Source organism: Emydura macquarii, unplaced genomic scaffold (genome assembly GCF_026122565.2).
Source record: "Emydura macquarii macquarii isolate MOO-44397 ecotype Brisbane River unplaced genomic scaffold, CSIRO-AGI_Emac_v2 contig_1348, whole genome shotgun sequence".
NCBI classification, from domain to species: domain Eukaryota; kingdom Metazoa; phylum Chordata; order Testudines; family Chelidae; genus Emydura; species Emydura macquarii.
In genome coordinates, this window is record NW_027131485.1 from 18,749,542 (window position 1) to 18,775,487 (window position 25,946).

A 25,946-nucleotide genomic window follows, 5' to 3' on the forward strand; every position below is an offset into this window, starting at 1 on the left:
GTAGAGATGGCAACTTCTTTGAGGGATGTCACAGTCATCAGAGGAGTAAATATTGGTTCAGATCATTATCTTTTAGTGTTTAAAGCAGTAGATAAGTTCAGAGTGAAAGAAATGCAGATCAGGTTGCACTTAGCAACCATTCCAGTCTTTTACCGGAGCAGGCTGATAAAAGTGTGGAAGATTGGAAGAAAACTATTGAGACAACAGAAGAAGTAGTGTTCCTCTGAAGAGAGCAGAAGAAAGATGCTTGGATTACGTCTGGAACAGAGGCAGCAATTGATGAACAGACAGCGCTGAAAGTGAAAAAGGAACAGTACAAGACACAGGCAGAATTGTTAGAGGCAAATGCAATATACTGAGAAAAAGACAAAGAAATTAAGAAGAGATGCAGGCAAGATAGGCATGGTTTCAGGAGAAGGCTGCAGAGGCAGAAGCAGCAGCATAAAAGAGGGGAGACTTCAAGCAGCTCTATAGAATAATCAAAGACCTCTCTGGAAAAATCAAACCATTGCAGATGATGCCCATAGAAACTGAGGCAGATGTTGAAAATGTATGAGGAACAAGCCAGATGCTGGAAAGAATATTTTGGTTTCATATTAAACTGTTTAGAGCTAATGATCATGCACAGGTTTGAGAAAATGTGAACACTAAGTTAGAAATGGAAGAGGGACCAATAACACCTGATGAAATTAAAGCAGCCATCAAAGGCCTCAAACAAGGAGAAGCTATTGGGGTTGATAGAATTCAAGCAGAAGTATTAAAGGCAGAAGATGAAATTTTGATTGAGCAGCCAACAAAACTCTTAACAAAATATGAATGAAAGAACAAGTGTCACAACACTGGAAAGATGGAATCGTGGCATTGCCAAAAAAAAAAAAGGTGATCTTAGTGCTCGAACTGGAGAGGTTTGTACTGTTATCAATCCTGAGCAAAGTGTTGGCTGCTGTGAAGCTGAATAGAATGAAGAAGGCAGTGGATGGAATATTAAGAGAAAAACAGGCTGGGTTCCACGGTGGTAGATCATGCTGTGAATACATATTCACTCTTTAACAGATCATTAAAAAAAATTCTGCTTGGCAAAAACCCATTTTAATATCATCGACTTTAAGAAAACATTTGCTAGTGTACACAGAGAGACCCTGTAGAATGTTGCTAGAATCTATGGGATACTGCACAAGCTGATCAAAATAATAAGCAGTTAATATGATGGAAGTAGATGCACAGTAAGATCGGATACAGTCCTGGGTGAGTGGTTCAGTATTGTGACTGGAGTTAGACAAGGGTTTGTGTTCTCACCAGTCTTCTTTGTATCAGCAGTAGACTGAGTGATGAAGCAGGCAACAAGTCATTGTGGATTGGATAAAGCGGGTTAGTGGATATGAGTTACATGACCTTGACTTTACTGAAGGCTTTGCTTTACCAAGTATGATGTGGAACAGAACGACTGCCCTTGCATCAGATTTAGAACAGGAAGCAGCAGCAATTGGACTGACAGCAAATGCAGAGAAAATCACAATTAAGACGATAAGAAACTGGACAACTGATGCAAAGGTGTACATGCATGGAAAAGAAATCACAGAGATAGCAGAACTCTTCAAATGTCCTCACACTCACGGACAGAAGGTGGCTTCAATAAAGATATTAATACAAGATTAGGAAAAATAAAAACCACTTTTTGGAACGATGAATGACGTGGTCAAACAGAGGTTTCCACATCAAACTAAAGGTCAGATTATACCATGCAATTGCCCTGAGCATGCTACTGTATGGCCAATGACATTTTAAAAATGTTAATAAAAAGAGATTGGAGGCTGGCCATCACAGATGGCTGAGATACTACACGTTTCCTGGAAAGACAACAAAATAACATGAGAGTATGGGAACTGACAGAGCAAGACATTAGAAAATATAATCAAAGAAAGAAGGCTCAGGGTGGTCAGAAGATGTACACTGTACGGAAGATGGGAGACGTGCTAAACAATCATTGAATTGGGCACTCGAGGGAGGAAGAAGAAAGCAAGGAAGGCCCAGGAAAACTGGCAGAAGATGACAGAGGCTATTGAATGAACTGGCATCTCCTGAGAAACAATACCATAATTAGTGAGTGACCATAATCAGTGAAGGAACTGGATTGCCCAGTGTGTGAGCAGCACAGGAGTAACTAAGGTAAGGCTGTAGTGAGTTGTTGGATTTAACGGTATTATTAGAAGCTCCAGAGCTGCCTCAACAAGCTAGGCAATTAATATCTGGGATTGTAGGGTCAGCCATCCCCCTTCATGTACTGTTTGGGTTTTACTAATTTTGTTTTTAAATTGTTGAAGGTTTTGATTCTTTATCAATAAGATCTCAGATAATCAGGTTTAATTAGTTTATCAATCAAAGATAGATCAGCACAATACAGAAAAGTTAATAAATTATCAATCTGGAGAACAATCTTGTAGCAGTTACATTTTCGCTCTGTTCCAAATTTTGAGTTCAGTTTTGCTCATATTTATATTCCCCTTCCACACCTTTTCTTATCTAGGTTTTTGTACGTAACATTCCAGATATCAATAGACTGAAGAGACATTTGTAGTAACTGCACCTAGCATACAGTTCATATTTGGCAAGTCTCAATAGAACACAAATCTTGTTCTTGACAGATTCTACACATAAAAAGAACAGAAGCTATGACAGTTCAACTTTCCAGATAAAGCTTTTAGCATGGGTACAAGACATTCTAGGAAATACATGATATTGGCTAAATATTTAAATATTTCCTTTTTTCAAAACAAATATTTGTGGTTTTATATTCCCAGAGATTCCTGAGCTCTTGTGATCAGTAAGAAGTAGCTGCATAGGTTTACTTTTAAATTCCTAATACCTGGGAAAGAATAAGCTTTCAGATTGGGATTCAAGCCAGGTATTTTATTTATTTTAAACATATCTCCTAGATGGCATACAAAGATGGCCTTTATTCCTGCTAATGACAATCAGCAGAAGGATTACATTGCTATTTTTTGTGAAGTTGCAGTCAGGAATTATTGATAACCAATTCCCTGGAGTAACATTTAAAAAACCTTGTTTTTAAACGTTTCCCACTGCTGATGGGAGGACTTCATGCCTGTTGAATTAGAGGGGCTTGAACAAATCAGATTAGTAGATAAGAAGCTCTCCATCCTCTGATAATTTCCATAAAGCTTTATGTATTTATGCTGAGAGAGATCTTGGAGAATTACTTGCAAATGAGCTGTGTATCATGTATAGAATGGAAATGTACTGAGGACATGAATCATCTTGCAGGCAAATAGGAAATATTAACTTCAAATTTCACATAATGTATAAATTAATAATGTAAGTATGGCAAGTAAAATAGTGTGTGTGGCGGGTGGGGAAGCAGGGTACAAAAACACTGCTTAGAGAGAGCAAAAGCTGGAACAGAAGTGATGCTGCAGCTTATTCCCCCAGTTTGGTGATGTATTAACTGTCTCACTGATAAACACCAATTGAGTGTAGTTATCTGAGGTCTCGTTGATCAATAATCTAAATCGAACCCTAACAACTTTGTGTAAATAGTTCCTATTCCATAGTTGCTCCTCTTAATTTTTGTCCTGTGATGCATTATTTCCTACCCTTATATGACTTTAATAAGATAGTTTAGAAATTTAGTCATACATGTCATACTTACAGCTTCTTTGCTCATAATTAAATAAATGTCACCATAAATAAATTTACAGTGACAGGACAGAGACTATTGGTCTGTAAGCCAGACAAGAGGGCCATGTAGGTAGCCTGCTAAGCAGACTGCAGTTATACAAAGAAGAAAAATACTAGCTTATTAGAATTACCAGAAAGAGAGAACCTTTGCAAGAATTAATACTGTAGTAACCACACTAAGTGACAAATGCTTGTTAGTAAAATATGAAGTACCTGCCAATGGGACATACATAATCGAACATCTGTTATTTACTTAATTGGAAAGTTAGGAAATATACCAAAAATAAGAAATGTCTGTATGTAAAAAGGGGGAGATAATGAGAATGAAACTGTAAACAACTCTAGTATTTACTTATAGCTAAATATGCTTATAACAGAACCAGGCAGCATCAGAATCAAACCATCATCAGCTGCAGACTCAGTTCTACAGACCTTGGAAAAGTATATCTTTCTCTAATTTGCTGACTAACAATTGTTTAAAAAACTCAGTGAAGCTGAATTATCGGAGACATTTTAATTACGAAGATATGTCTTTACTGCAGAGTGAAGTCTATTTAATTTAAATCGACCTTCACCCGCCGAGCTGCAGAATTCAGAAGAGTGTGATCACGCCACCCTCATTGCGTGGGGGTTTTGTGTTCCCACCATCCACGCTTACATCGACAATCAGAGTAGTGCACCGTGGGTAGCTATCCCGCAGTGCAACTACCCGCAAGGGCATTTGGGAAGGTGGTTGTCTTCCCATGATGCAATGTACTCCCTCCCCCCCTTTTCCCAGTCCAAACAAACAGACCATCGCTTTTTTCCACCATTTTTTCAAACCCTTGAGTCTGCCACATGCATGCCATTGCCTGAGAGGAATGGAGCCCGCTTAGTTCTGCACTGTTATTGTGAGCATCACAAACACCTCCCAACTTATTCTGCAGTATTTTCAAGGGCAAGATAGGAGCTGATGTGCTGAAAATTGCAATATTACAGAGGCCATCTTGCTACAAGCCATAGAACAAAACAATTCTATTTGTGGCAGGCTGTCATGCACCATCTGCAGTTGGTGGAGCGCTGCTTCTGGTCCTGAGAAACCAGCAGTGACTGGTGGGACTGCATCATTATGAAGGTGTGGGATGATGAGCAGTGGCTGCAGAACTTTCAAATGTGAAAGGCCACTTTCTTTGAACTTTGTGGAGAGCTCTCCCCAGCGCTGAAATGCGTGAATACTTGCTTGAGACCTGCTCTGACAGTGAAGAAGAGAGTGGCCATCACTCTATGGAAGCTAGCAATGCTAGACTGCTACCAATCAGTTGGAAATCAATTGGGAGTTGATAAATCTACTGTGGGAACAGCTGTGATACAAGTGTGCCAGGCCATTAATAGACTTCTGCTAAGAAGGGTAGTGACTTTGGGAAACGTGGAGGACATAGTGGAAGTCTTTTCTGCAGTGGGGATCCTGAACTGTGCGGGGGCCACAGATGGCATTCACATCCCTATCTTAGCCCCTGACCACCTTGCCACAGAATATATAGATTGAAAGGGATACTTCTCAATGGTGTTGCAGGGCCTTGTGGATCACAGGGCACGCTTCACCGATATCCGTGTGGGGTGGTCTGGAAAGGTGCATGACATGCACCTCTTTAGGAACTCAGGTCTGTTAAAAAAGATGCAGGTGAACACTTTCTTCCCTGACCAAAAAATAAATACTGGCGATGTTGAAATGCCAATAGTGATCTTGGGGGATCTGGCCTACTCCTTGCTCCCCTGGCTAATGAAGCCATACACTGGTCATCTGGATAGTGACAAGGAGCGTTTTCAAAATTGGCTCAGCAAATGCAGAATGGTGGTAGAATGTGCATTGGGATGTTTAAAGGCATACTGGCGCAGTCTGCTCACTAGATTAGACCTCAGTGAAAAAAAATCCCAATAGTTATCTCTGCGTGCTGTGTGCTCCATAATGTCTGTGAGACAAAGGGGGAAGAAGTTCCCATTTGGGTTGGGTTGTGGAGGCAAATAGTCTGGATGTAAATTTTGAGCAGCCAGGTGCCACTGCAATGCTGAGAGCCAATTGCAGAGCACTAAGCCTCTGGGAAGCATTGAAAAACTACTCTTGTAACGAGACTCAACTGTAATGTGCGTCGCTTATCTGTGCTGTGCTTTCACTTTACATCCCCTACCCATCCCCCACGGATCCAGTTCCCCCCACCTTCTCCCTCCCTTTATTCCCTTCTTATCAATAAATAAACAGTAATGAATTTTGAAGCAGTACGTTTTCCTCCCCCAATCTTCCACCTTCCCCACTGATCCAATTCTCCCACCCCACCTTCCCCTTCCCCCACCAATCCATTTCCCCTCCCCCAACTTCCCATTTTGTTTCCTTATCAATAAACAAACAGCAATCAATTGTAAAGCAGTACTTTTTTTATTGGTGATCCTTCACGGGGGGGAAAAGGAAGATAATTGAACATTCCTCATGCATTGTGTGGGGCCTGAGAGGGGATACGGAGCCCATTTTGGCTGTGCAGACATGAAAGAATCACACATTCCCACTCCATAAAGAGGCCATCGCTTCTTTCTGCTCCCCTTAGCTGGCAAGGAGTGCAGCACATATTGCACCCTACTCAACCTCCTCCTATACTGCTTGGGGGTGTGGGTTAGAAAAAAGTGCATTAGCTCAGAGTTTTGCAAGGCTACAGAGGGAGTCTCTCTTGTTGATGAGCTTCCTGAAGCTCAACCAGATGCCTCAACATGTCTGACTGATCATGCATTATACACAGCATCTTATATTGTGTTGAAAGCTCCTATTCCTGAGCTGCCTTTCTGTTGTCCATGTCCATGTGCCACCTGTCAGAGAAGGAAATCTCCATGCTTTTAGCTCTGTATCAGCAGCCGCGGAGGCATTCATTATTTCATTAAACATGTCATTTCGAGTTGTTGTTTTTTCACCTTCTTATCTGTGACAGGCGCTCTGCAGGAGTATGAGACTCTGTGTTGAAGGCCATGTTGCCCACTGTAAGGGAAGCAAAGCACAATGTACCCACTGTTTGCTTTTTGTCCATGGGACAAGTTACGTTACAATTTATAAATAATTCCCCTTAGCCTTCCCAAGGGAAGGTAGAACTGCATACCATTGCCTATCTACTGCAGGGGTCGGAGCGCTGTTCCAGCCATGGTAAGTAAAGGCCTAGGGCATCTATGTTATGGAAATCCTTAGTGCCCATGTTGCACAAGTCTATGCTCCCTAGAGCAGCATGGATGTCGGGCTCCCATTGATCAGGCTTTTAACAGGCGGTAGAAAGGGTGAGAGGTGGATACGGGTTACTGTTGTCATAGAAAGCTCAGGGCCCTCCTAAATAATTACTTGAGTGCGAAGTTCTTTGAGGCAGTTTATTACGAGCAGCTCGGAGAAGTGTCGGTCACCCTAAGGGTCCTGATGACTTCTACCTTACAGACTCACATCACTAAGTTTTATACAGTATTCAGACAAAGAGAACAAAGAAAAAGATGACATATTATGGTACATTTCCATTAGCTCAACCTTTTCTACACTAAGATATACTAAGAAATTTCTCCATATTGCCAATTAACCAGGGCCTCTGATTACTATAACTATCTTTTGAAGCTATCTAGCAATGTCCCGTTATCTACTGACAGCTGCAAAAACCTGCAACATCTGCAAAATGTACCTGTTTCAAGGCTGAGAAAGCTACTAAAAATCCAAGATGAAATCTTTAGCATACAAGATGGAGTCTTAAAAGCTTAGTATAGAATAAAGTATATAAAACTGTTCCTTCCACACTGTCTCTGGAGGAAAAAATAGGAACCCATTTGTGGATGCCCAAGGCCTATAGCAACAACGTCCTGCTTAGGGACTTGTGGTGTACTGAACCAAGAAACCTTCCCAGCTGTGGAATAACACACTTTAAAAAACTTTCTTTGGCAGGTACTGTAAATGTGCGCCATCTTTCCTAGGTAACTATGAGTGATATCAGCCTGCTGAGGGTCACACAAGTGGAAAGGGAGGATTTAGTGCAAGCATCTGGCTACAGGTCTGGCCCTTCTGTTGCTATGCTGTGTTCCACGATAATGCCTGCACAATTAATAACAGAGTGGCCGGGGAAGTGTCCTATCGTGGTGGAAGAAATGACTGCAAAGAAACCTTCTGCAAAGGATTGTATAGTACCTACGTGAAAGCTTCCTGGAGATATGCATGGAAGATTCTCGGAGCATCCCTGTGTGCACAAATCTTTTTCGGGGTGAACCCAATGCTTAAGCACACCAAGTACAAGAAAGCACAGCCCCACCGCTGCACAGCCCCACCGCCACACACACCACTTTTTCCTGCTGGTACAAGATTCTGGAGTGGGGATATAACTGAAGACATGCAATTTGCAGTACATACTCACCAGATGTGCCTTCCCCAGCATCCCAGTCAGTCACAGTTTCCTCCGTCTGGGTGGGCTGCTCCTGTGTTTCAAACAGCGCCTGGCTTTCAGGGAGAAGGGATACCCCACTCGCCTGTTCTCATCATCTTCCTCCTCCTCATCCACAGACTCGTCCTCATTCATCCTGGCCTCAGATTCCCCAGAGGTATCTATGCTGTGTGGTGGCATGGTGGTGGGGTCGCCTCTGAGAATAGCGTGCAGCTTCTCGTAAAAGCGGCGTGTTTTTGGTGAGGAGCCAGAATGACTGTTTTCAGGCAACTAGAAAAACTAAGCCTGCCTCAGCTCTTCAGGCTTAATGCGTCACTGCTGCACATCTCTCCAACATGTTACCCCTTCAACATTCCGTGAGATATCTTCTTGTAGATATCCAAATTTCTTTTGCTTGCTCAGAGCTGAGCCAGAAATGATTCTTCGCCCCATAGACCGATGAGATTCAAGACCTCAGGTCGACTCCAGGCGACTCCAGACATTTGGGGCGTGTATGATCATTTTGTGCTGGCAAGCTCTCCCCATGCTGACCAAACAGGAAATGGGAATTCAAAATTTCCTGGGGCTTAAGGGGAGGAGCTATTTCTTGTTTATGTGGCCACAGTGCAGCAGACTGTGAATGTGCAGAGCAGTCACAGCAGAACATTGAGAGACCTCCTGGAGGCCAATGATACCAATTTATGTTGCGTTTTACTTACACTGACACTCATTCGACCCACAGAATTTTACTTCGAGTGCTATGCCACTTGCAGAGGTGGTTTTATTAAGTCGAATTTTATTGCAGTTTAGGTTGGTGAAACTGACATGCCCGTGGGGACACATACTTTATGTGGTCAATGGAAGCCGCCTTCCGTTGACCTACATTATCAGTATAGACCAGGCCTATGTAAATTTGAATATGTAAAAACAAAATCTATTATTGATTATTGGTAACATGATCAACATCATGACCTGCTGTCACTGTCCTTTACTTCCAGTAGTGACTGTCTCTCTTGGTCTTAAGTACATTTGCAGATTTGCTCTTAAGTATTTTGAGAGGACTGGATTGTTTTTTCTCCCAAAATAAAGTCAGTTCACAGAACAGCCAGGTGCCTTTTTTTTTTTTTTTTTTTTTTTTTTTTTTTTCCTTCTCCAAAGCCACATTGTTATACTGGTTTATGGTTCTAAACCTCCAGTGCCTTAATTTTTTCTTTGGTAGTGCTTAGCATGTCTCATCAATCCGGAACTCTTGTGTTTGTCTCAGTCTGCTGTAGACAAGCAGATTTTGGACAATGGAATTGGGCTCAGTGTGACCCTAAGTTTCACTACATATCATAATCAAGACCATCTCAGCTTGTGGTCTAAGTAGCTAATTGTTAATTTTCAGCAGACTTGGCTAGCACATTTTCAGTGACCTAAAGGAAGAGAAGTAGGTGTGGCTGACAAGCTGTATGTCATCTGCTGTGCTGTATGTATCAGCATGGGACTTTCTGGTTTGGAGGCAGGTATTGCCTTATTGCTTGCATAGGACAGGGAGACAGAGCTTTTCTTTCAGTGTGGGAACTATGTTTTGCTCTGCTGCTCTATATAACAAAAGCCACTTACTGACTTTGTATACATTTGTCATGGATAGTCTGAACCCTCCTTCTTCTTCCCCCCCCCCCCCCCAAAAAAAAAAAAAAAAAAAATCTTAGAAGAAATGAGTAGGCTCTTAGGATTAATTTCTAAAAATTTTTATTCTGACAACAGAGTAAACATTTTAGAAATCATAACAAATTATGTAAAGATGTTGCTTTAAACCTGGGTTTGAAGTGAAACTACCATTACAGATTGAGTGACCTATGATAGCAAGATATATTTAAAAATATATATAAGTAACAAACTTTTTTCCTTTCCAGTCATAGAAGAAAAGGATTTTTATACATTTGTGTGTAAGCGAGTGTGATGAAGGAAAGAGCGAAAAACTTATTGAAGGAAAGTGAATCTAAGAAATTATATGTGTTTCAGTCATAAAATGAAAAGACACCTGTGGTAGCTGTAATATGTGGAATTGAAATCCATTGTCTAGGAAGGTGATAGAATATTAGAGTTGGAGGGGACCTCAGGAGGTCATCTAATCCAATCCCCTGCATATATGCCCATGAAATTCTGTGTGTCAAGCTCACAAGACTCAACCTGTTGGTTGACAGTTTGATTGCTCCAGAGAAATGTAGCTGTCTTGGGATGTCCATAGTCATGGAGGGAGAGGTGATATTTTGGGTAGCTAAGGCCAATCTCATGAATGGCTTTGAATAGCATGTCAGAGACCTTGAACTAGACTCTGTTCTGTGGGTAGCCAGTTTAGAGATTGAAGCACAGGAGCTTGTTCGGAGAGGTCTGTGTTGCAGTGTATACGCTGAGAATTTAAGCCTGGAGGTTCTGAGTATATGGATCAATGTAGCTATGGCTGCGTCTAATAGGATGGGATAAAAATTCCCAACCACTTACAGACAGAAATACACTTTTCGCCAACATGGCTGTTTGGGCATCCAGTAGCATTGAAGAATACAAAAGAAATCCTAGCTTGTGGACAGATTTAAAAATCTGGGGGCAGATTGCCTTGGTGGGGGTATATTGCAGTGTGTCAAGTTCTTCAAAGCACTTCCCTCTTCCTACTAGCATCACTGTGGATTTACCTGGGTTTAAGTATAGGCTGCTGCTTTTTTATCCAGGTGCTGATTTCACTTAAATGTTGAAAGAGCTGGGAGATAGTTCCTATATGGAAAATATGAACAGCACTGTAGAGGTGGGTATCATATGCTTACTGACACGTTTACACGTTTGTCTTCAGGTTGACATTGAATAACATGGGATAGAAGATTAATTCTTGTGGGACTCTACAGGTGAGGGTTTTGGAGAGAGAAGAAAAGGTGTCCCATAACCTTTTGAATTTAGACTGAGAGTGCTTGAGCCATTTCAGGGCACTTTTGTTCAGCCCTTCAGTTTCCTGAAGGTAGGAATATTTGATCTCTGGTATTTAAATGCCAGTGAGACAGTGAATATGGATCTTGAATTTTTCTTGGTTATAAACAGACAGGTCTTCCATTACAGCCCATAAGTGCCGTGTTAGTCAAGTTTAAGGTGAGGGCACAGTACTGAAAGAGATCCACTTAAAAGATAGCATTGAACACTGGTTTTTGCTAGTTTTTTCATTAGCTTACTTAAACATTTTAATATGTGAAAGGACAAAATACTGATAAGTGTAATGTAGGGAACAAGCCTGCTTTGTGAGGCAGACTAATTATATAACTTAATCTTTTCAGATATACATTTTACGATTGTGGTTGTAAAACTTGATTTAAACAAAGCTTTCAAACCTTTGTAACACAAATGGGTGGTGGGACAACTTTAGTCATAAATTATTCCCAAAATAATGTGTTTTAAAATATATTTTTTTTCTTATTTTAGGTCATGAAAGATGGAGAGTTCAAATACAATCATCCACAAGCCTTTGAGAGCAAGAAAAACGATGACTCCAAGTAGTCGAAAACAAGTGGAAATGCTGAGCAAAATAAAAAATATTTCAGGACAAGAAAAAATTCTAAACGGCTTGCATACTGAGGATCACCATGTTCAGTTAAATACTGTGGATGTAAACTGCCAAAGTGATGATTCTGTAAAAGGAAGCTTGCTGACTGAATCAAACACAGATACGTTCCCTGAAAAAAGTGAAATGTTACCTCAAAAATTAACAGTTTCAATACAGAGGTTCAGTGTTAACTCAAAAGTAAATGAAGTAAAACAATGTGCTTATGACAAAAATTTTGATCAGAATAACTGTCAAGAGGAATCCCAAGAGCCTCTCCACGAGAAATCTTGTAACAAAAATTCTGATGCAAAACAATTTCTAAATTCTGGGTGTTTACAAGATATACTGCATAAATGGTATGAAAATGAACTAAATAGACCATCCTCCAAGCCAGTTGAAGTGCATTTGTATTCCAGACCAAATAGCCTACCTATTGACCAGTTAAAAGAGAGTGCTTGTTTAGAAGTCCCAGTTAACAGTGATCATGGGGATGAAAGAAGAACTAACAAGATGATTCCTGTTTTAGAAAAGATAGGCACAACAATAGAAAGAAATAGTGCAACAGAAGAGGGTATTCCCACATTAAAAAAGGTAAATACAGTATCAGATTCAAATGATGTGAAGCACAAATATAACCTTACTCATTCAGTTGCTCCCACACTGCCTGGGACAGATAGAATAGCTGATGGTTTGGAGAGTAAAACATCCCATCGAAATGGTAGTCCAAATATTTTGCAAGATGTGGAATCTGATGTTATGCTGCAGGATACATCACCTGAATATAGTATTGGTAAGCACTGTCTTCTTCTAATGACTTATAAAGATTGACTGTTTCCAAGATAATTTCTTGAATTTTAGTTTTCAAATTTACAGAAATCTTATTATTACAAAAATTCTGTAGGTCATGTGTGTGTGTATGTGAGTATGTGTTTGGCCTGAAGCTGGGACACATTCTCTCTTCTTTCGTCATTCCTGACACTGTTTAGTCTGTCTGGCCTGCCAATGTGCAGTGCTGAAGCAGCCTAGATAGATTAAGCGCTACCAGTAGCTAGTCCAGTTGCAGCACTTCCACCTGCCCTGCTTCACTGAAGTGTTCATATACTGTGTGGAAACAGGAGGAGAAACGTAACAGATTTAGGATATGCAGTTCAAGGCAATGGAGGAAGGAGATATTGGCAGGGGAGAGAGGGTAAAAGAGAGAATTAAGTAATAAAAAGTGGAAGGAGGGAATAAATGGAAAAAGAAATATAAGAAAGAAAATGGTGAGAAGGAATGGATTTAGGTAACTGAAAACAGAATAGAAAACAAGAGAAACAGGAAAGAAGAATTGCTTCAGAGTGGACTTTCCCAATCTAGGCCATTAAATATAGGACAGGCATTTGTTCTAAGCAGGCTCAGGCAGGCATAAAGAAGTGTAAGGAAAAAACAATTAAATGAGGCGGGTCTGACCTATCCAAGGTGAATACACTGGGATGAGAGGAAAAGAACGAAACGAAGAGGAGGAAGGAGTTACATTTTTTTCTTAAGTCAATCATTCAGCTGGTATGTATTTGATTGTTAGGTGATCCTGCCTATTCAACTTCATAGGCAGCTCTTTTCTTTATTTCTTTTTTGTTTTAAACCTTTGCTGGCTGCACATTGCCTCCCTTAGTCAAACAGTTGTACTATGCCATTTCCAGTTCAGTGCCTCTATTTGGATCTGGCCTATACTATGAAATGTTACCATGTCTGAACATGTTTAACAGTCATGTTAGCTGACATGATGCTGAACACATAGTTCAGGATAGATGGTGTTCAAGCGTTGTCAACTTACTATGACTAAACCCCAAGTGTGTTAGGGTGCCCTATGCAGAAATTCTGAATAAAGAAGCACAATGAACTGTTAGCTTTGGTGCTTGGATCTCTGGGGCTATAACAACTACTACTGACTGTGCTCAAGATTCCCTCAGGCTTAAGGCCATCAATATTAGGCTGTGTCTACACTAGCGGTTTTGTCGGTAAAACTTTTGCCAGTCAGGAGTGTGAAATAAACACACCTCTGACCGACATAAGTTTTACTGACAGTGCTGTTCACACCAGCACTTCTATGTCTGCAGCAGATGCTCTCCAACCAACATAGCTACCGCTGAACATTCGGGGTGGTTTAATTATGCTGCCAGGAGAGCTCTCTCATTGGCATAGAGCAGCTATATCGGAGACCTTAGAGAAGCGCAGCTGCAGCAGTACAGCTGTGCCACTGTAAGGTCTCTAGTGTAGGCATAGCCTTAGATCTTCTATCATCATCCACTAAACACTTTTATGTGATTCTTATTTGGAGATATTTCAGGTGAAACCACACCACCTCTGTACCTGCAACTTCAGCTCTTTTTTTCTTTTTTTGGAACCGGTTAGAGGCACTGCCATCTTAACTGGTTGCAAATAACATGGCTTGGTTTTGTATCCACACAGCAACTTTTCCTGTTGTCACAATTTTGTTTGTGCGTCTGCAGCTGGCCCACTGCTTAGCCATGTTTGTATAGGTACATTCTGGGAAAATTTTGGGCACTTGTCTGATAGTGCTTCAGCCGTTGTAAGGTGGTTGGAGGACACATACATAGAGCAGAACTAATAACCCGTTGGGCAGTGTGCTCCATAAGTGTATCAAACAAAGAGCTGGGAGGATGAGGTAACTTGTTTGGCTGGTTCACAAACATGGTTGGAGGGTCTTGTTTGCCCTGGATAAAACAAAAATAGTGTGTTCTAGATTGTTATAACCAACTAACAACCAACTAATCTCCTGCCCACCCTCGCACTAGGATGGCCTGATAACCTGTGAAAAATTGGGACAGGGTTGGTGGTAATAGGCACCTATATAAGACACAGCCTCAAATATTGGGACTCTCTCTATAAAATCAGGATATCTGGTCACCCTACCCCCAACTGTTTCCTCCCCTCTCCATTTCTTCCTATGACTGGAGGGTGTTAATGGGCCACTTCACCTTGAATGAATGGTCCCCTAATATGTGTGTTAACTACTTACGTTAAACAATCTGTTCCATCTTATATTTAGCTGTGACTCTCAAGTAAGTTTCCCAGAACTGAAGAAGAGCTATGTGTAAGCTGAAAAGCAGGTCTCTCTCACCAATAGGAGGAAGTTGGTCCAATAAAAGACATTACCTCACCCACCTTATCTCTTTAATGTCCTGGGACAAACTTGGCTACAACAACACTGCATACAATTGTTACCTCACAGTCAGGGTTCAGAATAGCACTAATAAAACTAACCTGACTCTAGTTATATTTGTGCTTCAGTTTGGTAAAACCATGAGCAGCCATATTACATCACGTTTGGAATGTTCTGTTTCAGATCAGTTTAGAGGATCAGATGATCCCTTCTGGTCTTAAAATGTATGAGCATAGAAAAATGGGTTTCTTTGCTTTTACAAGGACATTGAATTGGCAATCCCACTTCTATCTGAACTTTTTTTTTTTTTTGAGCCAGTGATTAGAAGGAACATAGAAGAAATATAATTGTAACTGAAAGTTCAGAGGAACAAACCAGAAGATTTATTTTTTTTAGTTTGGTTATTTGACATCATTTTGTATGTCGTTATTTTCACTGTTTACCATGTCTAGAAAGTCAATTTCCCTTTTTGTTTGTGGGCCACTCGCAGACTAAACGGGGAAAGTGCAACACTTTCTAGAATGCACTTACAATTCACTTATTAAGATTGCCTCTGCAAGTGGTCCTGGTATAAAGTCTAGGAGAAGCTGCTGAACAAATGTCAGTATGTTAATTATAGCTCTCAGAATTAAAAATTCCCAGGGGAAAAAAAGCATTTTAGCTTTATTAGCTGAGATGGGATCTGAGGGACAGAAAATGTTTTGAGTTTATCCAAGGAGATGAAAGGAAACAAGAAAATGGTGGAAAAAATAAGTTGACTTTTTTTAGTATTGTTCCTAAAAGATGGAGCTGTTGTCAATGATCTGTTTTAATTTGAAACATTCCAGGAGGATTGTCTCCAAAACCCAGAATCGATATAGCTTGAGAGTGAAAATATGATAAAAGTAGGGCTGGGATAGAGGCTGCCTTTTTTAAAATGACTTTGGTTATCTTGAAACAAACAAAAATAAAGGCCATTATAATTACACAAAGAGAAGACAGAAGAGTCTCAGTGGAAATTCCAAGGCATCTTGGACCAAATTCTGCACTAATTTACACCCTATGCAATCTCATAAATCAATGGAAAATTAATCCCTTGTCTCCAAGATCCACCTCTAAATTCCAGGTAATCAAAGAAGAGACTCATGCAAACCTAGAGTACTCACTGAAACTCTTCAGAATTCCTCTCCCTCCCTCTCCCCCTCCATTTCTTAATCAATCTGTCTTGGAGAAGCAGGTGAGTTCTTTCACTTAAAAAAAATGTAGGGGAGGAGGTTCAGTGTCTGTTGTGGTGGAGGAGAACCATCAGTTTGAGAAATAGAAAGAGTATAGTTGCTGACAGACTGTCTGTCACCAATCTAAGGTAATGCAGGGGAAAAGAACCGTTGGTCACCTGAAGTGGCCCTTTATCTACTTTTTTTTCTATGGCATTAGAAGCAGCATATTTTTTTCTCTTAACTATTTGTCTCGAGGGAGCAGCAGAAAGCATGTTATCATTATTGGGGAAAGGGAGATGTAGCCAGCCCCTGGCAGTTGTCCCCGTGCAAGGCATCCTGAGAATTAAAAATTCTCTTACCACTTGGCTATGGAAAAGTGGCTGGCTAGCACCCTGTCAATGACCTTGCTTTTTCCATTTTACTTTCTCATGATTTCCCTCTCACTCCCACAAAAAAGTAATAAGACTCTTCCCACTCGAAGCTAAGACCAAACTATGGTGTAATGTAATTAAGAAATAGAACCACATTTTTAAATTTAACCTCTGGTTTGAATGGTACTGTACTTTACCAAGGCATTTATTACAAGTTGTTTCTTTTCATAGCAATGATAAGAAAATTAATTTGTGAAATAAATGTTTGTCATGTTTTTCCTCTAAGACAATGCTCAAAGGAAGAGGGTATGTTCAGAAGGCAAGGAAGATATCCACTGTAAACGCATCAAAATTTCTGATGAAAACAAAAAGAATATTTGTACAGTATCAGAAAAAGAGGACAATTTTTTGGGAAAGGTAACTTGTTTTATTTTACATGCTTAAAGCTAAAATCTTTCATGCATTACATGTTTTAATTATTGTCCTGTTAAATGTAGCTTTTTATATTAATTTCAGATATAATTATTAGCTGTGCTGATGAACTTAAGCCAGGTCTTATGGATGTGAATAATTTTCTTTCGAGACAGAATTCAGATAGGTTTGAGGAAACTATGAACTGAAGTAATTCTAAATTGGTGCCTCTATTAGTCAGGAAACTTGAAAATTATTCCTTGCTATATAAAGACAAATAAAATGGATTACTCTATAAATACACCTAATTTTTGTATGTCTTAGTAGATGAAGTAACATTCATTTAAACTCAGCATTTACTCAATTTTTTCTTGAATAGCCTGAGAACACTTCAGATTGCAGATTTCCTTTTTCACTTAGCTAAAATAGCTTAGACAAATTGGCGCAATCCTCCCTTCCAGAAGATAAAAATTGCAGTCAGAATTGGTCAGAGCTGTGACTTCATTCCCATTAGGGTTACTAGCTGAAAGTTCCACCTGAGTTGTTCCATTCCTGTTTTGGTTGAATGTGTCTGTTAGCTGCTAGATTTTGATGGGCTACAGCTTTAAAACATAGAACCTAGGATGTATTAGGGTTGCTCACTTTGATCTCTTGTAGACTCCCACCAAGAAAAAGTCATTTCTTGAATTTAAGTGGCTCATACAGAACGTGCTAGGCCAGTGATCGGCAACCTAGGCTAGTGAGTGGGCTGCATTAGTGGCCCTCCTTTATCTCAGAGGGCCGCAAGATTGAAATCGAGCATGTGCACTAATCATGACCCCAAGAATAAGCTTAAATACATTTAATACAGGCTGAATATTTCATAATGAGTTATAGGAAATGCTTATATTAATAGAATTGTCATCAACTTTAAATAATAAAGACAAAAGAAATATTTATTTACGCTTTCCTTACAATACATCATACTCAATGCAACACCTGGTTGGATCTGTCCTCCACAAGCTTTCTCAGATGAGGAGTCAGGGATGTGCAGGCGCATCGCAGTTCATCATTGAGGTTTCCATCCGTTAGTCTGTTGTACTTTATTGCATTTGATGTGTCCCATAGCAATAAATGTCTGCTCACATACATATGTTGAGCCAAAGATTGACATCAGCTTTGCAATGCAATGCTGTAGAACTTGCCCAGGTATATCCTTCCAAAGTTCTTTTATACCTTCACTCTTCAGCTGGTTAATTTTGTCTTCATCCGGGGCAAACATGAAGTAATTCCTCCTCAAACTTCCTTTTATGAACCCCAAGCCTTTGACATACTATGACAGATTGGCTCAAATCAAATTCAAATGGATTTGAGAGCAACGACAGGAAGGGCTTCTGATCACTCAGAGAAGAGATAGCACTTCCATGTGAACTGATGGATCATATTCTTCATTTCCTTGATCAGAGAGTTTATCCAGCATTTTTTTTTCAAATTTTGGAAGTGAGTGAAGTCATGTGATGGTAACTGAGTGGACATCAACTGCAGCTGTAGCATGAATTTTCTGACACTAATAATTAGCGTGGGCAAGAGGTGATTTTTTCCCCTGCAATGACTCGTTCAACGCGCTCAGGTGACTAGAGATGTCAGCGAGGAAAGACACATCCAGAATCCAGTTTTCATCTTCTAACTCTAGGTACATTTGAGATTTCTGGGCAAGAAACTGCTTGATAGTCAGTAGAAGTGCCAGGAAGCAGTCCAGTACTTTACCACAGCTTAGCCAGCGCACTTTGGTGTGCATGACAAGATCTCCATATTCTGTTTCAGTTTGGTTCAAACAGTTCCACAAACTGATGGTGATGCAGGGGGCAAGCGCGTATTAAATTAACTATCTGTACCACTTTGTCCATTATAGCTTTCAGTCTATCTCCTTTGCCAAGTTTAGCACAGAGCACTTCTTGGTATATTATGGAATGCACACCAAGTACGTCAGGTTCACAAGCTTTCAACAAAGCCACAAATCCATTGTGTTCCTGTCAAAGGGGCACCCATCTGTTGTAATTGATACAATTTTTTCCAAAGGTAACTCGTAATCTTTGAAAAAATCAGTACATGCCTCGAAAAAAATTGAGTCATGTGTTTGCCTGCGTACTCCCAAGAGATTTAAAAATTCTTCTGTCACATTTAGATAACTGAACACAATGAACCCAGATGCAGAGCTGAGCAACATCATTAATATCTTTGCATTCATCCAACGCTATACTGATGGCCTCGCTTGAATGTATAATTCTGAAAAGCTGCTTTTCCAGGTCTGCAACTATGTCGTTCACTCTGCGACTCACAGTACGCCTGCTGAGTCCAATAATTTCTTCTTGGTTTTTATATCCATCAAATAAAACATCTGAGGATTCGATAAAGCATTGTTTCACTAATTTGCCATCTGAGAATGGCTTTCCATTTTTTTGCAAGTAACCAAGCAATTTGAAAACTAGCCAAAGTCAATGCATCACTCTCATTTAATGCTTGTCTAAGTACCTGCTTCTATGTTTTCATGGCTTCCTTCAGATCTGAAAGCACATTATGGAGAACCTACCAGAAAATTTGCTACATGAGAGAAATGGCATGTTTCATAATGTCTCTGAACATTGAATTTTTTGGGAACTGATATCACCTCATTGCAAATTAAGCAAATGGCTTCCCTTTCTGTTCAATAACAAAATAAGCCAGCTCCCAGCTCTCTTATCTTCTTCCCTCGTTACCTGTTGCCCTCTTTTTGGATACAGCCGCTACGGCTACATCTTCCTATGTACCTTTTGATCTTGCATTTGATTCTCCTTCGTCTCTATCACCCCACTTAATTTTATCATGGATCACTTTGTGTTTAAGTGCAGATTACTGGCAAAAGTAATATTGGTAAGCACAGCCATTCATTACCACTGGCAGTAGCACACTGCTATACTTAGTAGACTGAAGCCAGAAGCGTGGCTCATGCAGTGTTACCATATTTTAAAATACTGTATGTGTGAATTTAGTTAAATTAATCAAAATTATCAGTAGATTATGTAATTAATATTAATTACAAAATTAATATTACAATAATATAACATAACTATTACAAAAATAGTTGCCAAAAATCAACCAATTGTCAAATCAGTGCGCTTCTTGTATGATTCTTTCATGTGTGTGAGCAACTTTTAACAAAATTTCTCATGGGCCGCACTCAGAAGCCTGATGGGTTGCAGGTTGCCCAACCCTGCAGTGGGCCAATATTTTTTGACAATTTTCACCAGAGTGAAATCCTGGCTCCCTTGAAGTCAGTGTTAAAACTGACCCCAATTCTTATTTCAGACTTTCACCTGACACTTTAAACCTCATGAATTTAAAAAGAAAAAAAAATCATAAACTGGTTTGAACTCCAGCTGTTTTCATGGCTTGTCCTGTTTCAAATATCGTATGATTTCAGTACATCATTGAAGTTAATTGGAACCTGCCATTGGCTTCAGTGGAAATAAGGTAGTTTTCTCTTCGTGTTGGAGGTAGAAACTGTTGAAAGCTAAGAAATGGTTAGACCTTTACATATGAAAGTATGACCTCAGAGACTTGTGTTCTGCCCCTCTGCTGACTGTGAGGAACAAAACCCTTGTCAGGACTGGTACAGAACACACAAGAGAAATAGAGAGTGCCTGAGATTTTTTGGGTATGAATCTGAGAACAGAGAGAATGTGAAAAATGTTTTTCACAAATAAATTTGAAAAGCAACGAAGCAGTGGCTGGAAAACTGGCTGAGGAGCACTTATAATGGTGAAAGAAAGGAAAATTGCTTCTAATTGCAAAAGCTTGAAATCCTTGAGCTTTACATTTGTAACGTTTTGTTTTTCCACATAACTGAAAAGCTTAGATGACATCAAACATAGCTGGTGGTATTCTCATTTCTAACTTTTAAACTCATAACTGGAAAACGAAGATGCAAAGATACTATACTGCTTATGGGCACAGTGAATATTAAGTTTTCACATCTATAACCGAAAAGGCTCCTGTTAGGGTTCCGTCGCCCTGTCCCTTCTCAGTTCCCAGACACAGTTTCCTGGAAAGCAACAGTCCAGAGTCCAATTTGCAGGCACTCCGCAAAGAGTTTATTGAGGGTTACACTGACCAGCTTAAAACCATAACCGTATCCAAGCCCTTCACACCAGTTGGGCTTATTTTTCTGTATGCTGATAGTTTCCTTTCCTCCCCCAATCCTAGTTCTGTACGCCCACAGAACTCCCTCTTTCCCTGACCATGGTTCTGTACACCGATGAAACCCCCTCTTCTCTCTCGATAGCCTTAATTATAGCTGTAAGCCATGCCCCCCCACCCCTCCTCCGATACCACCTCTTCCAGTTTATGGTTATATTCCATTTTGGGGGGGTCTAGGTTTGGGGGCATTGGTACAACATCTTTTGTACTGCATGGGCAGGGAGTGGTGTCACATCTAGGCCATGGTCTGTTTATGGCCCTATGTTAGTTTGTTTTTTAACACCTCCCTTCACCTCCCTTGCTTTCCCAGCCGCTTGCTTGGCCTTGCTCTGGCATCTGTTTTGAAGAGGAGTCAGAGCTTTCCCTCATTTGTGCGTTCATATATCACACCTTCACTATGCCTTGAAACATTTTAACTACTTCTCTTATCTTTTCACAGTAATAAAGAAAAACCCATCTAATTGCAGACAGGCAAAAGGAACCCGCTATGTCTTTTTCTTTGCTGACATGTGTAGCTCAGAGGCTTTCAGGCAGGCACGCAGGCCCCAAAATCCCATCTCAGTCAAATACTTACTTGAATTTACGTTATATACTTATACCCGAACAGCTTCCAGTAAACTATACTTCCTCTCTGAATCTAGTGAATTGATCAAAACATTTTAAACTACCTATGTTTGATACGACTTAAAATGGACTCAGCTGAAAGATAAGTGCTTTCAAAAAATTGTCTGCGTGATGGTGTGCACAGTTATGCTGGAAAATGAAATACAGTATAATGATAATTGGAAAATGTTCCACTATTGTTCCACTATTGTTTCCACACTTTTTGACAATGCACAGCAACGTATCAAATCATCTGTTGGGTAACAGAGCTGACCATGAGATTTCTAAATTAAATGGACTATAACTTAATTGTCAAAAATTGTAGATTGTAACCAGAGAGAAAACCAGCTTCACTCTACTATTTACCATGAGAAAGGAGCTGTTTGAGAATATGAGAAGAAGAATAAAGCTTAGAACCAGTGAGTGCGAAGTGTTTGAATCTGACATGGTCAGCAGTAAGCTAATAGAATGTGGTGGTACAACATACTTGATTACAGGAAACCCAATATTGATGAAATTAAGAAATCCAGTGAGTTAAGTCCAATGGAAGAAATGTCAAAATTCGCTAATGTAAAAAGCTGGGAACACTTAAAGGCACTGTAATCAAGGCTCCAGAGATTGCTATTTTTAAAGAAAAAAGCTACCGAATGTGACTTTATGGGGACTGCTCAAACATCAGACTTGATTTTATTTATTGTATTTTATTTCATTGTAATTAGAAAAGGGAAGTCCATCAAAACAAGATTATAGTATCTGTCAGGTCTTGTAGGGGAAAGAGATGGGCAGCTGTGATGCTACCTGGGAGTACCTAAGGAAGTCCTTAGCATGAGGAAGCCTTGTCTGTGCCTGCCCAGGGTCAGCTCCCCAACTCCACTGGCCATGGGCAACACAAATACTCCACTCTAGGCCTATGCTAGCTCTGCTGTTTCTCTATAGGTTAGTATAATGGGGTCCTCGGTAGAACAAGGAGCCTAGTGGCTAATGTCCACTTGGTCGTGGGGCAGTGGTAGATGAGCCTGGGCCTGCCCACTCCACCGGGCTTTGACCCAGGGCCCTAGGAAGATCCTCAGCATTTGGCCTCTGGGAGGGGCCCTCTGAGCTACCTTCCTTGAGTTGCTTCCTGCCACTGCTTCCTTTCCTCAGTTTCTGATCCCAGATAAGGAGAAAGGAAACCAAACTGCCAGCCCCAGCTGGGCGCCGCATACAGTCCTGTACCTTCAGGGAAGCTTCTCTAGCCCCTTTTGGCAGGAGCTTTCAGGTTAGGTCTGCAGTCCTCCCCAGCCTCCTGCTTCTGAGCTGGGTTGCTTCCTTTTAAACCCTGTCTCCAGTTGGAGCATGCTCTACAGGGTTGGAGGGGTGGGGCTAGGTGGCCCTATATAGTCCTTTAACCCCTTCCGTCCCTTTGTGGGATTTGTATACCCACTTACAGTTGACAACAGATGCACCCCAACTCCTGAGCCTATCAAGTGTCTCTCTGGAATGTGCATCTCCTGATCCACTGGACACTCTCAATATTCACAGACTCGCTGTCCTTAAAGAAACAGTACACCCTAGCTCACCTCAGATCACTGCTCTGCTTAACACGCAGCACTTGGGTATGTTTATGGTGAAATAAAGTGTAAGTTTATTTAAAAAGCATGTCAATTCAAGAAGTAGTATTGGAAACAAATGGTTATATATAAAATAAAATTATAACATGCATTCTAGAACCTAGACTTAACTAACTAAATACTCTCATATCTGGTAGAGTAATGTTCAACCAAAATCCTTGCAATGCTTTACAGTTAGGCTTGGCTGTGATCCTCCGTTCATGAGACAGATACACTGTCAACTTGTCTCCTAGATGGAGGACCCCAGTGTGTTTCCTTTTACCCCCAGATATATCCTACAAAGCCTTTGTCTTTATCATAAACGGGACACCCCCTATTGTTTGTTTCATCCTGTGAATTTCCTTTTTTTTTTTTTTTTTTGCATGTCTCAATATACAAAGAAGCCTACACTGTGAGTCATACAATACACAGTACACATGTGACTAGACAAGGAGATATTCATCTATTACCTCCTGCTTGAAAGGGCCATGTCTGAGGCATGTCACTTCCTGGTGACTTTCCTTTAACTCCAAGTTCTTAAGAACATAATTTACAGTAGACATACAGCTTCTTAACTATTAGCCTTACATACATTTTGCAATGATTATGATGACTAGTGGGCTAATAGCTCTTGGTAGAGACCTCACATGCCACTTTTTGGTGAACTGTTATTCACATATCTGACCCAGCAGATATCAGAAAAACCGTGTACCCTCTGCCATTTGGCACCAAGTGGTCCCTGGATCAAAGCAGCAAAAAATGCAGAATGAGTTAATACTAGCCAAAGAGATTAAAGAAATCAAGCATACCTATTAGAAACATTTCAAGGAACAAAGAAAATCTAAAGGAATAAGTAGACCTGTTCATAAATAGGAGATAAAATTAATGACTGGGAAATGGAATTCCTTTTTCTTATCTGACTGCAACTAGAAGATTTAGAGCTTGGACAATTAAGTGAGGATATTAAAGCTCTAATTCAGTAAAGCAATTCCATTGACTTCATTGGGACTTCAAGTTAAACTTTTCAGAAAAAGCAGGGCCTAATGCAGCTATTTGATGATCTCTTAAAAAAATCAGCATTTACAAATTATTGGGTACAGTAAGTCATTCATTCTAGAATTTTAAGGGGATTAGCTAATGAACTTTCCAAATTAATTGCAATAGAATCTTTGAAAAGGGAAGGAGGGAAGGTGTGCAAGAAAAGTGAATTGATTCAGTACTGATCTTAAAGGAAAAGGAGTGATTCTGGCAATTAGTTTTCCATAAACTTTTATTCTATTCCTTGTGATTATTGTGCAAGTATATAACCTCTTAAAAAAATGAAGTTATAAACTTACTATCAGCATGGGCTTGTAAGTAACAGAGTTTTGCTAGACAAGCTTCATTCCTTTTACATTTTTACAAAATTTAGGGTTTTTTACCCATACCTTCCTGAGGCATGCTCTCAACTTTAAACCCATTTTAATGTAGTTTATTGTCCTGGAATATAATATCAAGGAAATATTTAAATCTCTATCTTGCTTTCCTTCTGCCATATCTAACTTATCAATGATGACTACGCATGTTTTTAAGATGTTAATGATGAGTTTGTTAATGGTAAGAAAAACAAATGTTTAATGTGTCATCATAAATATAGTAACTTACTCTGCACAAACTTAATTCAGGTAACATACTTGATTCAGGTCTATACTAGAAACTTTTTGACACTCTAATAATGTCAGTTAGGAGTATTTCATTTTTTTAATGACATTTCTATACCAGCAACACCCTGGTGCGTACACAGTTATACTGGCATAAAAGTGTTTTTGTCAGTATAGTGTATTTTGCTAGAGAAATCTGTAAACTGTATCAGCAAAAACACTCTTTTGCTGGTATAAGCTTCTTCTACACTAGGAACGTTTGCCAGAGTAGCCATACCAGCAAACCTCTTCTAGTGTAAACCTGGCCTTATCCAAACTAATATAATGTAAAAAGTGTAGTTGTGGGGAAAAGGCTGGTTTCCCAGGAATACAAACATCACTCACTCACCAGCATCTGCTCTCTTTACCCAACAACAGTGCCAGCCCCTCAGCATGTTTGATCCTCAACCCCTAAAAAAGGGGAAAATCCTATTATAACCCAAATATGACAGTCCATTGTACCTACAAAAAAAATTGAGAACCCTTCTTATAGTAAGATTCTCTAGTTCAGAGCTAGCCATGCTATAATTGAAACATTTAGAATATGTTACTACCACCACATTGAGAATCATTAATTTTATATGAACCCTGTCTCTTAAGATTCAAAAGGCATGATTGTCCTGGCAGACACTTGACTTGCAGCAGAGTGGATGAGCTATAAGAGAGCCAAAGTACAAAATACTACATTTTACAAATTACATTTATAATTTACAGAACATTGGTGAAGCAGTTTAATTTATAAACATTTTTAAAAATAAAACTGTTAAAATTAAAACATATACAAATAAATTAATTTTCATTACCTCAGCAGTGAGTGATTCCTAGATTTGAAATGTATCTTTTTTTCCATTATAGGTCAAACACTTGATTCAAAAGCAGGTGGATATTTTAAATAATGATGTCTTCAACCATAAACTGGAAAGTTTAAATGGAAGAGTTGAGCAAACACAATGCCGAAAAAAACATGAAGAAATAGCTATAACATTTTTAGTAAGTTTCTTTGCATTGTATGTATCCTAAAAGTGTGAATTTATTTGTTGCTAAAGGTCTTAAAT

The 25,946-nt window shown here is 39.8% G+C and overlaps 1 protein-coding gene across 2 annotated transcripts in view; it reads left to right on the top strand.

Annotated features, from left to right (window-relative positions):
- The window catches only part of ATF7IP2 (activating transcription factor 7 interacting protein 2), a 71,721-nt gene that overhangs the window by 11,580 nt on the left and 34,195 nt on the right, over positions 1–25,946 (top strand). For both annotated transcript variants that reach the window (XM_067551296.1, XM_067551298.1), the window contains exons 2-4: positions 11,544–12,454; positions 16,681–16,811; positions 25,747–25,881. In XM_067551296.1, coding sequence (XP_067407397.1) covers positions 11,554–12,454; positions 16,681–16,811; positions 25,747–25,881 — 1,167 coding nt within the window. In that variant the 5' untranslated portion in view covers positions 11,544–11,553. The remainder of the gene's footprint in view (positions 1–11,543; positions 12,455–16,680; positions 16,812–25,746; positions 25,882–25,946) is intronic.